We start from the raw sequence: 14,332 nt of genomic DNA, 5'->3' as shown, positions 1-14,332 counted from the left end.
CCATTTGATCAGTTCATCTTTTAAACCAACAAATATTAACGTGAGATTCCAAGCCCAGACCTTGGGTTTTGGACATCAGTGGTGTAGTTGTGGGTGTCACCTCGGTGGATGTCCTTATGCATCTGGGCCGGGAAGAGTTTGCTGCGTAAGTAATAAAACCAATGATTAATAAATCATTTAAAAAAGAAGAAGAAAAAAAGATGTTTGGTGCCATAAAAGCATAAAACACAAGACATCAGTGGTGTAGTTGTGGGTGTCACCTCGGTGGATGTCCTTATGCATCTGGGCCGGGAAGAGTTTGCTGCGTAAGTAATAAAACTAATGATTAATAAGTCATTTAAAAAAGAAGAAAAAAAAGATGTTTGGTACCATAAAAGCATGAAACACATGATTTTCGTACATTTGGCCAGTTGATTGTTTGGAGAGAGAAGGAAGACAGGATAACAGAAAGCCTGCAGTTCCGAAAACGAATGTCCCGGCGGGAATCGATACTGCGACCTAGCGCTCACAAGGCAGGAGCGCTAACGAAAATTATTCTTTTTACCAATATTCTCAAGCTAATTTTACAAGCATTCCCATCTTTACTGTGAACTTTCTATTTCTAATCTATCCCATGTTTACTTACAGAGCCCCCGAAATGACGGATCGTCTGTCCAGATTGGCATCTCATCTCCTACAGCAACAATGCTACTATCCTCTTATCCCGCCCAATGTAGAACTGCCGGTAGATATGGAGTGCTGGGAACTCCATGCACAACTACCGGTCACTCCGCACATCATGATATTGCCGTCCGATTTGCGCTACTTTGTCAAGGTGAGATCTCTTGTAATCTCCTACGTCTTTTAGAGACGTTAAACTTATTAAACCCCTTAAAAAAAAAAAAAAAAAAGAGAGAGAGATGATTTTTTTGCCGTTTTTATTTCGCAGCAATGAAACAACTGCTACATTAGACTCGTGTGGTCTGTGTTGTAGCATGCCCATATAAGAGGCATACTACGGGAGATGGGCGAATAGAGACACAATACTTCCCATTTAGGTGCTGTGCCAACACAACTCCAGAAAATAAGTCTTTTTTTTCCTTTTAGGCGCTTTAACTAGATAAGTCCTTTAAATATGTATTTGCAATCGAAAAGCGATTTCAAATATTTAACTTTTTTTATCCTAAAAAAAAAAAAAAAAAAAAAAAAAAAAAAAATAGGTGTAGGTACTATTTGGTGTTTTGCGCTCGGCACTTCGATCACTAAAGTATACCTATTATTGTGTCAAGTCTGAAGTAAATATCTCCCTCCCATTTGATCAGTTCATCTTTTAAACCAATAAATATTAACGTGAGATTCCAAGACCAGACCTTGGGTTTTGTTCAGACTTCAGAGTGCGGGTATAAAAGCACTTCTAAGGCCTCTACTGGCAGTAACCACGAGGAAACTTACTCTGTCTTGCCCACCTCTCCCTCTCTCGCCACATTATTTCGTGTGATTGTGTTGCTCAGTTGCTCAACGTTCTCTATCTCGTGTTAAGTATCTCTCTTTCTTTGTTCTGTCTCTCTTTTCTTTCGCTTTGTTATATCTTAACCTTGAAATATTCAGTTGAATTTTATTAGCTCAGGCTTGAGTTCAAGTATCTCCGGTGAGACTCCACGAGTTGTTAGTTCCGAGTCGGGACCGGTAGAGGGCGCCACTTTGTTATGAATGGCAATTTGCCTCCATATCCGCGCGAATGCAAAATGGCAAATGGTTGGAAAGAGAAATGGATAATAGAATACCACCAATCCATATACCATAGTCTGCTTTGCGACTCAGCAAAATCTTGAACAAATGACTAGTGAGTTAGTATTAGTAACCGTCTGAATAAATTATGAGCCTGGTGGATCTGAGGATGATTTTTAGCCGCGTGAAGATGAGTAGGAGTATCCCATTTCCCAAATGTTTTGCAGCTTTTTGCAAGAGAATTATTTTACTCATCCGGCTTCAGTCGCAGTGACTTTATGTTAGTCCATTTTTGTATTTCACTTCGTTAGATTTTCAACCTCATGTTGATATTTGAAGTCCATACCTTTTTACTGTTGTGTCCAGTTGATTAGAAACAGTAAACTGTAAAGTTTTTTGGAGGCCTGTGGTTTTTTTAGCTTTTTTCCTCATGATATAAGAGTTAGGTCTCAGAGGTAACAACATTAAATGCTATACTTACTCAGCCTCGAAATTTGAGAACATACCTAAATTAAGTCCGAGAAATGCAATAAAAATCGTCTTCTTTTCTGAGAAAGTTTTTTTTACGAGCCACACATTTTTGTTTTTATTGTCGTCTTCAACCAGAAAAACTTATCGTGTGAAATGAAGACGGTTTAACAGATCAGGCAAATATACACGATATGCATCTTCCATAACTGACTTGGACAAAGCAAAATGACAATCTGATTCTTCGTTTTAGTCTCAATATTTTTTTTAATTTTTATAGTTTTTTCTGAGATAATAAAAAAAAATCATGAGAATCACCAATTGTGACAACACAAAAAAATATAGGGAACTGTAACTACTGCGGCCTTATCGTTCCGTAAACGAAAAGAGAAGAAAGATGGATAGGTGAAAGCCAGTCGTTCCGAGAACGACCTAGCGCTTTAAAAGCAGACGCGCTACCCTCCTATAAGCCGGGAGGGGAGGGTATCCCAGCTAACTAAGCTGGATTGTGCGATTTAAATTCATGATCAAGTTTTGAATTCTGAACTAAAGAAACTGAGAAGATGACTCTGACGAGGAGTATGTTTGTATTTTAAATTTATTAAAATTCCTATTTCTAGGGTCGCTCAGCATGTTCGTGTCAGCCGGTCCTCTACTTAGTCAATGTATTTGAAAAATCCTACAATTCTGCTTTCATCACCAACAATTGTGACAACACAAAGAGAAAAATATAGGGAACTCGGAACTGTAACTACTGCGGCCTTATCGTTCCGTAAACGAAGAGAGAAGAAGGGTATCCCAGCTAACTGGGCTGGATTGTGCGATTTAAATTCATGATCAAGTTTTGAATTCTGAACCAAAGAAACTGAGAAGATGACTCTGACGTAATTGTTTGTAATTTTAATTTTATTAAAATTCCCATTTCTAGGGTCGCTCAGCATGTTCGTGTCAGCGGGTCCGTACACACAGTCCGACACACTCTCGTACAAACCTCTGGAAGATCTCATCGCTCTCACGGTACAACAAGAACCGGATGTGCTTATCCTCATTGGACCTCTGTTAGACACCAGCCATCCTCTGCTACTCAATGGATCCTTGGCGGAGACCTTTGAAGATTTCTATGTCAAACTCATCGACAGCATAGTGCAGCCTTTGGAAAAGTAAGTGTAGATTAGAACTCCTCGTTTGTCCTGCGCGAATGAGACTAATGGGTTCACAAAGTGAGCTTAAACTCGGTTTAAGTTTAAGCAATCACATTTTGTAGGCCCGGCCATTAAAAGGCTCTATACCCCAGCATGAGCAGTCTAAACAAGCTCTTGGTATGTAGTGTTAATGGGTCCAATAAAATAATAAATACAGTTCCGAGTCGGGACCGGTAGAGGGCGCCACTTTGTTATGAATGGCAATTTGCCTCCATATCCGCGCGAATGCAAAATGGCAAATGGATGGAAAGAGAAATGGAGAATAGAATACCACCAATCCATATACCATAGTCTGCTTTACGACTCAGCAAAATCTTGAACAAATGACTAGTGAGTTAGAATTAATAACCGTCTGAATAAATTATGAGCTTGGTGGATCTGAGGATGATTAAGCCGCGTGAAGATGATTAGGAGTATCCCATTTCTCAAACATTTTGCAGCTTTTTGCAAGAGAATTTTACTCATCCGGCTTCAGTCGTAGTGACTTTATGTTAGTCCATTTTTGTATTTCACTTCGTTAGTTTTTCAACCTCATGTTGAAATTTGAAGTCCATACCTTTTTACTGTTGTGTCCAGTTGATTAGAAACAGTAAACTGTAAAGTTTTTTGGAGGCCTGTGGTTTTTTTAGCTTTTTTCCTCATGATATAAGAGTTAGGTCTCAGAGATAACAACATTAAATGCTATACTTACTCATCCTCGAAATTTGAGAACATAAATTAAGCCCGAGAAATGCAATAAAAATCGTCTTCTTTTCTGAGAAAGTTTTTTTTACGAGCCACACATTTTTGTTTTTATTGTCGTCTTCAACCAGAAAAACTTATCGTGTGAAATGAAGACGGTTTGACAGATCAGGCAAATATACACGATATGAATCTTCCATAACTGACTTGGACAAAGCAAAATGACAATCTGAAATATCTGAATGTGCGAACTAATGAGAATATTGACCACTGCCAACTCATTTCAGTAGGCATTTGCTGATCTCGAGATTCTTTATCGTACCAAAACCGCTTATTTCGCCATTTTTTTATACTTGGCATTCACCAAACCACTGAGTCGCCGAATAATGTCAGATGTGGTTTTGCTTTGACGAGATGTGGTTTTGCTCGTATTGCATTCACGCGTTTTTACCAACATGATGCTTCTCGTCAGGATCATCTCAGTTTCTATAAAAATTTCAATGTAAATCGTGAATCTAAATGCTTGCTTTCCGTATCCGTGAGATAGGCGTGGCACCTATCTCACGGTGTTGGAAGGATTGCTGGTTTGAAAATCCCTGGACGCCCTAAAACAAGAGCCATAATCTAAATAAAAATCCACTATTCCAGAGCTTCAAGATTAATTTTATTCGTCTGCCTTTTAAGCGCTAGGTCGTGGGTTTGATTTCCGCCCGGGCTGAACTTTACCTCCAACAAACACCTGGGCGAACTTTCGGTCTAAGAACGGCTGGCTTTTTCCTATCCTATCCTCCTTTTTTTCAAGTTGGGAATAAAACCTCCGTTGTCACAGTTCCCTCCATCAAACTTCGATTTCGGGACGATAAAACCTTGACAGTTGTTGAAGTTCCCTCAATCCAACCTTAGTCTGAGCCTAAAACAAGAGCCATAATCTAAATAAAAATCCACTATTCCAGAGCTTCAAGATTAATTTTATTCGTCTGCCTTTTAAGCGCTAGGTTGTGGGTTTGATTTCCGCCCGGGCTGAACTTTACCTCCAACAAATACCTGGGCGAACTTTCGGTCTAAGAACGGCTGGCTTTTTCCTATCCTATCCTCCTTTTTCAAGTTGGGAATAAAACCTCCATTCACACAGTTCCCTCCATCAAACTTGACAGTTGTTGAAGTTCCCTCAATCTAAAGCAATATTCTTCTTCTGATTCCAGGGCAAGGGCAGAACCTCACAGAAGCGTCTGGCAGATACCTCCCCCATTGGCCACCTTGATAAGAAGAATGCCTCCATCCACAGTGGCAGTCCATCAATATACACTCCAGCCAGCTTCACACCCGATATGTAAGATCCTACACCCTTCCTTTTGTTAGCTTTTGGATTACTTGAAATCTAGGAACGAAATCATATTCATAGCGCGTCTGCCTTGTAAGCGCTAGGCCGCGGGTTCAAATCCTGCACGGGGCGGATTTAATCCTGAACGGATTATGTTCGTTCTCGAAACGGCCTTCTTTCTCCTATCCTGTCTTCCTTATCTCTTCAATTTCGGGACGATAAAACCGCCGAGCTTTTGGATTACTTGAAATCTAGGAACGAAATCATATTCATAGCGCGTCTGCCTTGTAAGCGCTAGGCCGCGGGTTCAAATCCTGCGCGGGGCGGATTTAATCCTGAACGGATTATGTTCGTTCTCGAAACGGCCTTCTTTCTCCTATCCTGTCGTCCCTATCTCTTCAATTTGGGGACGATAAGACCGCCCAAAGAAAATTATCTGTGTAGCCCTTTCAGAAATTCTGGTGTTGGGCTACCCAAGGACTTCGGGAGAGCAAAGCTAAAGATAGATAAAGTATAGACGGCCTGAAACAGATTACTGGTTACACCAAAAACCGCCGTAGCAGTTACAGTTCCCCTATGAAACCTCTTGAAAAAAAGTAGCCAACAGAAGTTACTTCAAATAAGGTAAATTGAATTAAATTTTTCATCTGATTTTGCAGATTTTCCCCGAACTCAAACTATTCCAAGCGAACAAACTCGGGTCAAATCGTCGCTTCGTACGGGAGCAAGGAGATCTTTCTGAACAAAACCAACAACAAACAGGTCAGCATCAGGGTGTTTGGAAATGCAGAGCAGATCAACGCCAAGACACTGTTCATGTATGAGACATTAGTGGATAAGGCGGCCGTGTTAGACAGCACGGTGTCCTACTTGGGAGACATCCTGTTGAGCAAGCACAAGCTCCCGCCTCATGCAAACCATTGTAAAGCTTCACAGGTGAGGGGTTTTTTTTTCAGAAGAGGTTTGATAGAGGGAACTTTATCTGCTAAGGTCTTATCGTCTTGAAATCGAAGAGAGAAAGAAGACAGAATAGAAGTAAGCCAGCCGTTCCAAAAACGAACAATATCCATACTTTGGTCATACTTCATCTTAGATGTCGGACCGGATGTCAAATAAAGAAATCCGTTCTGGATAAAATCCGTCCTGAGTGGGAATCGAACCCACAACCTAGCGCTTACAGGTGAGAAGCTGAAGTTTCTAGACCTGCTTATGAAAATTAGTATTTAGGTACATAAGGCTTACATAGGAAAAGAGTATCCGTTGGGACACTAAAACCTTTACGTTCCCCCTATAAATTAAGCCCGAGAAATGCAATAAAAATCGTCTTCTTTTCTGAGAAAGTTTTTTTTACGAGCCACACATTTTTGTTTTTATTGTCGTCTTCAACCAGAAAAACTTATCGTGTGAAATGAAGACGGTTTAACAGATCAGGCAAATATACACGATATGCATCTCTCTATTGATAGTTTTTCCCTTTTCCACGTGTTTATCCTGCTTTTCAGGAGTCGGTTTTTTGATTTTATTTTCCCCTGAAACGTCCTTGGTTTTTTCCTTTACGATATGTTTTTCCTTCTCTTCGGATGATGGTTTTTTAATTTTCTTATCTCCTGAAACTTCTTCCCTATGGGTAGTTTCTGCTAACTTTGTATGTTTGTCCTCACTGATTGTTTTTTCCTTTTCCGGAGATGGTTTTTTGATTTTATTTTCTCTTAATTTACTCGCTGACAGTTTTTCTCCACTGATGGGATTTTCATTTTGAATGTGTTTTTTATTATCTTCGGAAGATAGTTTTTTATCTTCTCTTAAAACCAATATTTAACTTTTTTATCCATGTATTTCAGAATCTATCCGGCTGTGTTGTGGTGAATCCTGAACGTCTGTCCAAGGGCATGGTGGGTGGATCTTTCGCCAAGATCGAAGTGAAACCCGTGGACAATAATATGCTCTGGTCAACCAACACCCATGTGAACGTTCAAGTGGTGAAGATATAAAAAACAACAGTAAAATAAGGATAGGTTTCATCATCGTCATATCCCTTGTATCTATCCCCATGTCTTAACACCTGAAAAGTACAAGTTTTATTCATAGCCTTCCAACAATATGTATTTATTCGATGAATGGTCATTGATGACAGGGCTATATTATGGTTGTGTGAATGACATAATAGAGGAAATCGACTGTTGTACCTTTGGTCAGAAATGTCAAACAAACAATGAGAGATACGTATTTTTGTCTTTCTTTCTTGCTTTCCGGTAATGCTTGAAGTTCATATCCATTCATTGTTTTTTCCTTATGTGCCCCTGGATTACTTGTTGGTTTTTTGACTTTCTTTTCTTCTTTCAAGTTTTCATGTGAAATGTCTTTCTGTGTTTTGACAGTAGTGATTGTTTTTTCGGTCGATGAAACATCTTCCTTGGATTCGGGTATTATTGCCTTCTGTTTGGCTGTCATTTCTTTCTCTTTTAAAGCAAAGTCATTTTCTTTTGTATCCACAGACTCCTTTTTATCTGGTATATTAGTATTATCCTCTTTTTTACTTTGAAGAGAACTTTCTTTTTGTTTTACTGTTTCCTCGCTTGATGTCAGAGTAGTTGATTTTTCTGTGATACTTTCTTCTATATTCTCCTCTGATTCATTCATCACCATCGATTTCTCTGGTTTTATTTTGTTCGTTGTCCCTTCTGACTTCTCTTTCTCATCGTCTGACTTTACTTCGGAGTCCTTTCTTTCTTGCTTTCCGGTAATGCTTGAAGTTCATATCCATTCATTGTTTTTTCCTTATGTGCCCCTGGATTACTTGTTGGTTTTTCGACTCTCTTTTCTTCTTTCAAGTTTTCATGTGAAATGTCTTTCTGTTTTTTGACAGTAGTGATTGTTTTTTCGGTCGATGAAACATCTTCCTTGGATTCGGGTATTATTGCTTTCTGTTTGGCTGTCATTTCTTTCTCTTTTAAAGCAAAGTCATTTTCTTTGGTATCCTCAGACTCCTTTTTATCTGGTATATTAGTATTATCCTCTTTTTTACTTTGAAGAGAACTTTCTTCTTGTTTTACAGTTTCCTCGCTTGATGTCAGAGTAGTTGATTTTTCTGTGATACTTTCTTCTATATTCTCCTCTGATTCATTCATCACCATCGATTTCTCTGATTTTATTTTGTTCGTTGTCCCTTCTGACTTCTCTTTCTCATCGTCTGACTTTACTTCGGAGTTGGATGTCTTAAATTTTAAAAGAGATAGAATTTCGAACCCGTTGGGCAGATCTCATAATATAGGAGTTCCCCTTATGTCGTTTCATTCTACAGTGTCTTTAGTAAGAACTTGGAAACTTATGTAGGACTTAAAAATTGACCCTTCATTTTTTGCTCGTTTGTAAATACCAGGTAGAAAAATATGCCTTTTTTCCAACCATATGCCTACCTTGAAATACGTTATATTACCTGCTTGGATACGCTTGAAATAATCGGATGAAGTACGAATCTGATTATAGTAGGAGTTTAACGTTTTCAGCTTATCCGGGAATACGAGATTAACCCATTCGGGAAGCTTTCGGCCGTTTTCATTCTGGAAGTAAAAACAAGGATTTGAAGTCTTTGAGCCTGTTGTGAAAAATCATTAAGGTGTCTTTGTTTCATTGTAAACTATAAACCTGATCCAATTCATAGGATCATGATTCAGTCGATAGCGGCATTTTTCCAGACCTTTTGCATCCCGATTTGACCAAAGTTATCTCACAGAGTGGCAAATTTATTTTTATCCTTTCGACAAAAGCAACATGATGAAAATTTCATCTCGTATTCTGTACGATGTAGTTTTATTAATTCAAACATGATTTTAGAATTCTCAACGTCACGTCATCAATAAAATTATTATAATTCTATCGTGTTGTATTTCAAAATCTATCTATTCCTTCAATCCGGGGATGATTGGCAATCTCTCTCTCGCTCTCTCTCTTAGCTTAGGAGGTGAAATATTGTAATAATTTCTATGTAAAATAAAGTACCTAAATCAATCAATCAATCAATCAATTTCTCTCTCTCTCTCCCTCCCTCTCTCCCTCTCCCTCCATTTGTCTGTGTCGTTCAAGAGGGCGAGAGAAAACTTACCTCTATTCTAAGCGTAGTGTAAATCCGTGCCACATCCATCAAATTGGAGACTGACATTCCCGTGTACATCTCAAGATATTCATACACATATTTGTACTTCAGGTTGAAATTCTTCATACCCTGAAGAAGCACTTTAGCAACAAAATACCTGAAAAAATAAGAACACCATTGCTGATTGCTGGTAGTTTGCTCTAGATTTTAGAATTTCAACAAAAAACACTTGGAACACTTTTCAATGATATTCTATTGTACCATATAATAATTATTAATTAACTTTGAGGAAGATACTTACGAACGTCGTATATAGCGTAAACCTAGGTATCTGATTAATTTTTACTTTCTATTACTACAGTTATAGCAAAGCTATACTAGTAATGAGAAAGTTGCAATCAGTCCAATTTTTTTCCATTAAGGGCAAAAGGATAAAGTAGTTCTTTGAGGTATGTACTTACGCAAATTCATCTCGATGTTCATACCATATCCTCCTGCATGCGAAGATGAAAGTACTCTGAGTAATTGAACAATGGAGACATGAAACTACCTCATGAATACCCATTAGCACGAAACATTGTTTACCCAAATGGTGATCAGCCCCAGATCAATAATGTCGCAAAGATCAGTTAAAGTGTCGCAAGAATCAATTAGTGTTGGAAAATGTGTTGAGCTAAAAACTGCGGGATTGGAAAAAGGTGCGGGATCCCGCGGGATTGCGGGATTGCGGGATCCCGCATTGCAATCCCTACAATCAGTCCAATTTTTTCCATTAACAGCAAAGCTATACTAGTAATGAGAAAGTTGCAATCAGTCCAATTTTTTTCCATTAAGGGCAAAAGGATAAAGTAGTTCTTTGAGGTATGTACTTACGCAAATTCATCTCGATGTTCATACCATATCCTCCTGCATGCGAAGATGAAAGTACTCTGAGTAATTGAACAATAGAGACATGAAACTACCTCATGAATACCCATTAGCACGAAACAGTGTTTACCCAAATGGTGATCAGCTCCAGATCAATAATGTCGCTAAGATCAGTTAAAGTGTTGGAAAATGTGTTGAAAACACCATTATTTTTTTCACCTAGTCAATGTTTGTGTTGTGAAATTAATATGTGTTGACGTCTGGTCCGTAGATACCTGTACTATAGGTATTAGGTAAGTATGACTATGTATCCATGATGATTATGTACGTAAAATCTTTCAAAGTGAAGTAGGTATAACTACCGAAGACGTTTTTGAAGCGTAAACCTGGGACCTTCTCTCCTACTCTGGATATAAATATGTGGGGTAAGTAGATGTAGCAATCAAAACCAGCCGTTTACAATTTATTATTCAATAGAATATACCCTGTTACTCTAAACTTTATTCTGCCAGCGGTATTGTGTCTGCTATTGTCGGGTGGGTCTCTTGCCATGCCTTACTTACATAGATAACTTGAGTGCATGACTGTTTTTGTGCATCACTTGAGTGACACTTAATTCTTGTCAATCTGTACAGAAGATGCCTCTCTTAAGTCGTGGGATTAGGGTTTAGTAGCACGTGGCAAATGTAGATGCTATTGTTATAAACAACGTACTTCAGAACGTACAGGGCTTCATTTAGAAAAATTTAGATAAAGTGTACTTAGCACAAACACAAATGTTTCTTTATTAAGAAAAGAACAATAGTTCATGCCTAATTCCTCTTTGAAAGTTCGAAGGATATTTTATCCTATTCTTGTTCATGTTTACTCTTTTAGGTTTCATGTAGAGTTTGTGGCTAAACACTTCTTTGAAAAATACACACAGTCTTATTCTTTAAATTTCTTAGATCCATCATGAATAATTCTTTAAGACTTTAAGTAATCCACTAATCCTTCTGAACAGCCTTTGTGCTATTCTGTTTGAGATATTTGGTCCAAATCGTTATAATTTTTACTATTGCACATTTCAGCATTTGAGGCAAAAAGACATAAGTACCTAATAGGATGTATTTTTTTTTAAATTTATTATTATTAATATATATTTTTACCACATCCTACCTACCTCATTAAGAATCTCTAAAAAAGTTAGGTAGTTTACCTCGCCTTGTAATTTCCTTCCAATTAAAAGTCGTTTGTTGCTGTCTTCATAATACAGTGCTAATGCTTAGGAAACTTACTCGTATTGCAATGGGTTCATGTTATACGTACATTTCTCAGTTGGTCGCATCCATAAGGCAGCCAGAATGGATCTTCTTGGGAACTTACTAGTATTGCAATGGGTTCATGTTATACGTACATTTCTCAGTTGGTCGCATCCATAAGGCAGCCAGAATGGATCTTCTTGTGAATAAGGGTCATAAGGATAGGTTTCATCATCGTCATATCCCTTGTATCTATCCCCATGTCTTAACACCTGAAAAGTACAAGTTTTATTCATAGCCTTCCAACAATATGTATTTATTCGATGAATGGTCATTGATGACAGGGCTATATTATGGTTGTGTGAATGACATAATAGAGGAAATCGACTGTTGTACCTTTGGTCAGAAATGTCAAACAAACAATGAGAGATAGGTACGTATTTTTGTACCCACAGTTAACGTGTTAGAAACGTATTATGTAGATGAGAAAGCATTCTTAGAGATATTCCACAGGTACTTAAAGTTAAAGGATTGAACATAACTAGGTATGTAGATAGAATGATACTTACGATTTCAGCGAAGACCAAAGTTGTATTCACATTGGTACCGTCATCTTCTTGCTGTGTTTGGTTAGAGGCGGTTTTGTCAATTGCATTGACTGACAGAATTTTAGGAGCGGGTGGTTCTTGGGTGCTGGGCTGAAGTTTATCAAATTTCAGTGCGTTCTTGATAAGTTGTTCTTCAGTCAATGTTTCATCTGCCTTATTCAATTTAGGTTCTTTTTGAGTTGCTAATTTTTTCGCATGGCTCTCAGGTGCTTTGCCGATAGGTTTCTTGCAACAGTAAAAAAGATGGACTTGAAATCTTACGTAGAGGAAGATCGCCAAAACAGTACAACTTTGATCTAACGAAAATGTTGAAAACCGGGGCGGCGCAACATTTCACAAGCTTATGCCACCGAGGGCATAAGCTTGTGAAATACAATTTTGCAGATAAAACCGTTCAGAGGAGAAAAAGTGTGAGAAACATCCATACATATACGTATAAGGACAAATTTTTCTCCTGTGAAGGTTTTCTTTTGCAAAATTGAGGAATCAGGATTGAACACAATGTTTTTATTTTATTTTTTTTTTTTTTATCCCTGTTTTCGATTTACATATACAATATGAGTGCTCATTGCTCAAGTCTGTAAAATAAATGCACTCCAGTATCTAAAGAAAAAAAGCCATATTGATTATGAATAAACATTTACTTTTTTATTTGTTTATAATTAGATATTTATATTCTTTATTTATTCCACTTATGTAATATTTAATGCTTCAAACTAATACTTTCTAGAAATATTTTCCATTTTTACCTTGATAAAAAAATCGACCTCGGGCGCTTTCGTCAATATGCCAAATTGGTAGCCATTTTGTTATTGTGATTATTGATGGATTTTCTGAAAATTTCACAATTTTCATAGTTCTACGGATCTTAAATCTTTCTCAATTTAATGATATTATTGGGTTGGTTAAAATTTCACAAGATTTAGAATTCCATGGATCTCAAATCTTTCTCAATTTAATGCTATTATCGGGCTGGGTACTGTCACAATAGCTGATATTACATTGCTTGTACCATTCCTCTTCGGTGATACGGTATTTGTCCATTCGTTTCAAGAAGTTTTTTTTTCAGAAGAGGTTTGATAGAGGGAACTTTATCTGCTAAGGTCTTATCGTCTTGAAATCGAAGAGAGAAAGAAGATAGGATAGAAGTAAGCCAGCCGTTCCAAAAACGAACAATATCCATACTTTGGTCATACTTCATCTTAGATGTCGGACCGTATGTCAAATCAAATGAAATCCGTTCTGGATAAAATCCGTCCCGAGTGGGAATCGAACCCACAACCTAGCGCTTACAGGTGAGAAGCTGAAGTTTCTAGACCTGCTTATGAAAATTAGTATTTAGGTACATAGGGCTTACATAGGAAAAGAGTATCCGTTGGGACACTAAAACCCTTTCTTGAAATATTTTCCATTTTTACCTTGATAAAAAAATCGACCTCGGGCGCTTTCGTCAATATGCCAAATTGGTAGCCATTTTGTCATTGTGATTATTGATGGATTTTCTGAAAATTTCACCATTTTCATAGTTCTACAGATCTTAAATCTTTCTCAATTTAATGATATTATTGGGTTGGTTAAAATTTCACAAGATTTAGAATTCCATGGATCTCAAATCTTTCTCAATTTAATGCTATTATCGGGCTGGGTACTGTCACAATAGGTGATATTACATTGCTTGTACCATTCCTCTTCGGTGATACGGTATTTGTCCATTCGTTCGAAGTTTCTAGACCTGCTTATGAAAATTAGTATTTAGGTACATAAGGCTTACATAGGAAAAGAGTATCCGTTGGGACACTAAAACCTTTACGTTCCCCCTACAGACGGAGATCACAGCCATAGGTCGCATCGTGTGTGACACAAGCGATGGTAAACTCAACGCTGCATCGGTTCTCCTCGAAGGCGATGAGGTGACAAGCGGTGGACGCTCAATCTCGCTCAAACTCCCCGAAACAGGCGTGGCAGTATTTCCTGGTCAAATTGTAGCAGCTCGGGGCTCTAATCCGAGTCGAAATCAGTTCATTGCTACCAAGATCTATTCGGATGCTTCCCTGCCCTTGTCTGAGACGAGACCAGCCCTGGATCAGAATACAGGTAAAGAGAGAACATTATCGCCCATTAAGGCCCGTTCCTACTTGTCGTGA

The 14,332-nt window shown here is 38.0% G+C and overlaps 1 protein-coding gene across 1 annotated transcript in view; it reads left to right on the top strand.

The window, feature by feature from the left end:
* LOC103524283 (DNA polymerase alpha subunit B) overlaps window positions 1-14,332 on the top strand; it is a 37,114-nt gene extending 22,782 nt beyond the window's left edge. Inside the window, exons 3-5 of the mRNA XM_008489297.3 lie at window positions 5,261-5,388; window positions 6,039-6,315; window positions 14,012-14,332. Coding sequence (XP_008487519.1) covers window positions 5,261-5,388; window positions 6,039-6,315; window positions 14,012-14,332 — 726 coding nt within the window. The remainder of the gene's footprint in view (window positions 1-5,260; window positions 5,389-6,038; window positions 6,316-14,011) is intronic.

Source organism: Diaphorina citri, unplaced genomic scaffold (assembly GCF_000475195.1).
Source record: "Diaphorina citri unplaced genomic scaffold, Diaci psyllid genome assembly version 1.1 scaffold90, whole genome shotgun sequence".
Classification (NCBI taxonomy): domain Eukaryota; kingdom Metazoa; phylum Arthropoda; class Insecta; order Hemiptera; family Psyllidae; genus Diaphorina; species Diaphorina citri.
The sequence above is the reverse complement of the archived record's forward strand: the minus strand, read 5'-3'. Positions and strand labels throughout refer to the sequence as shown.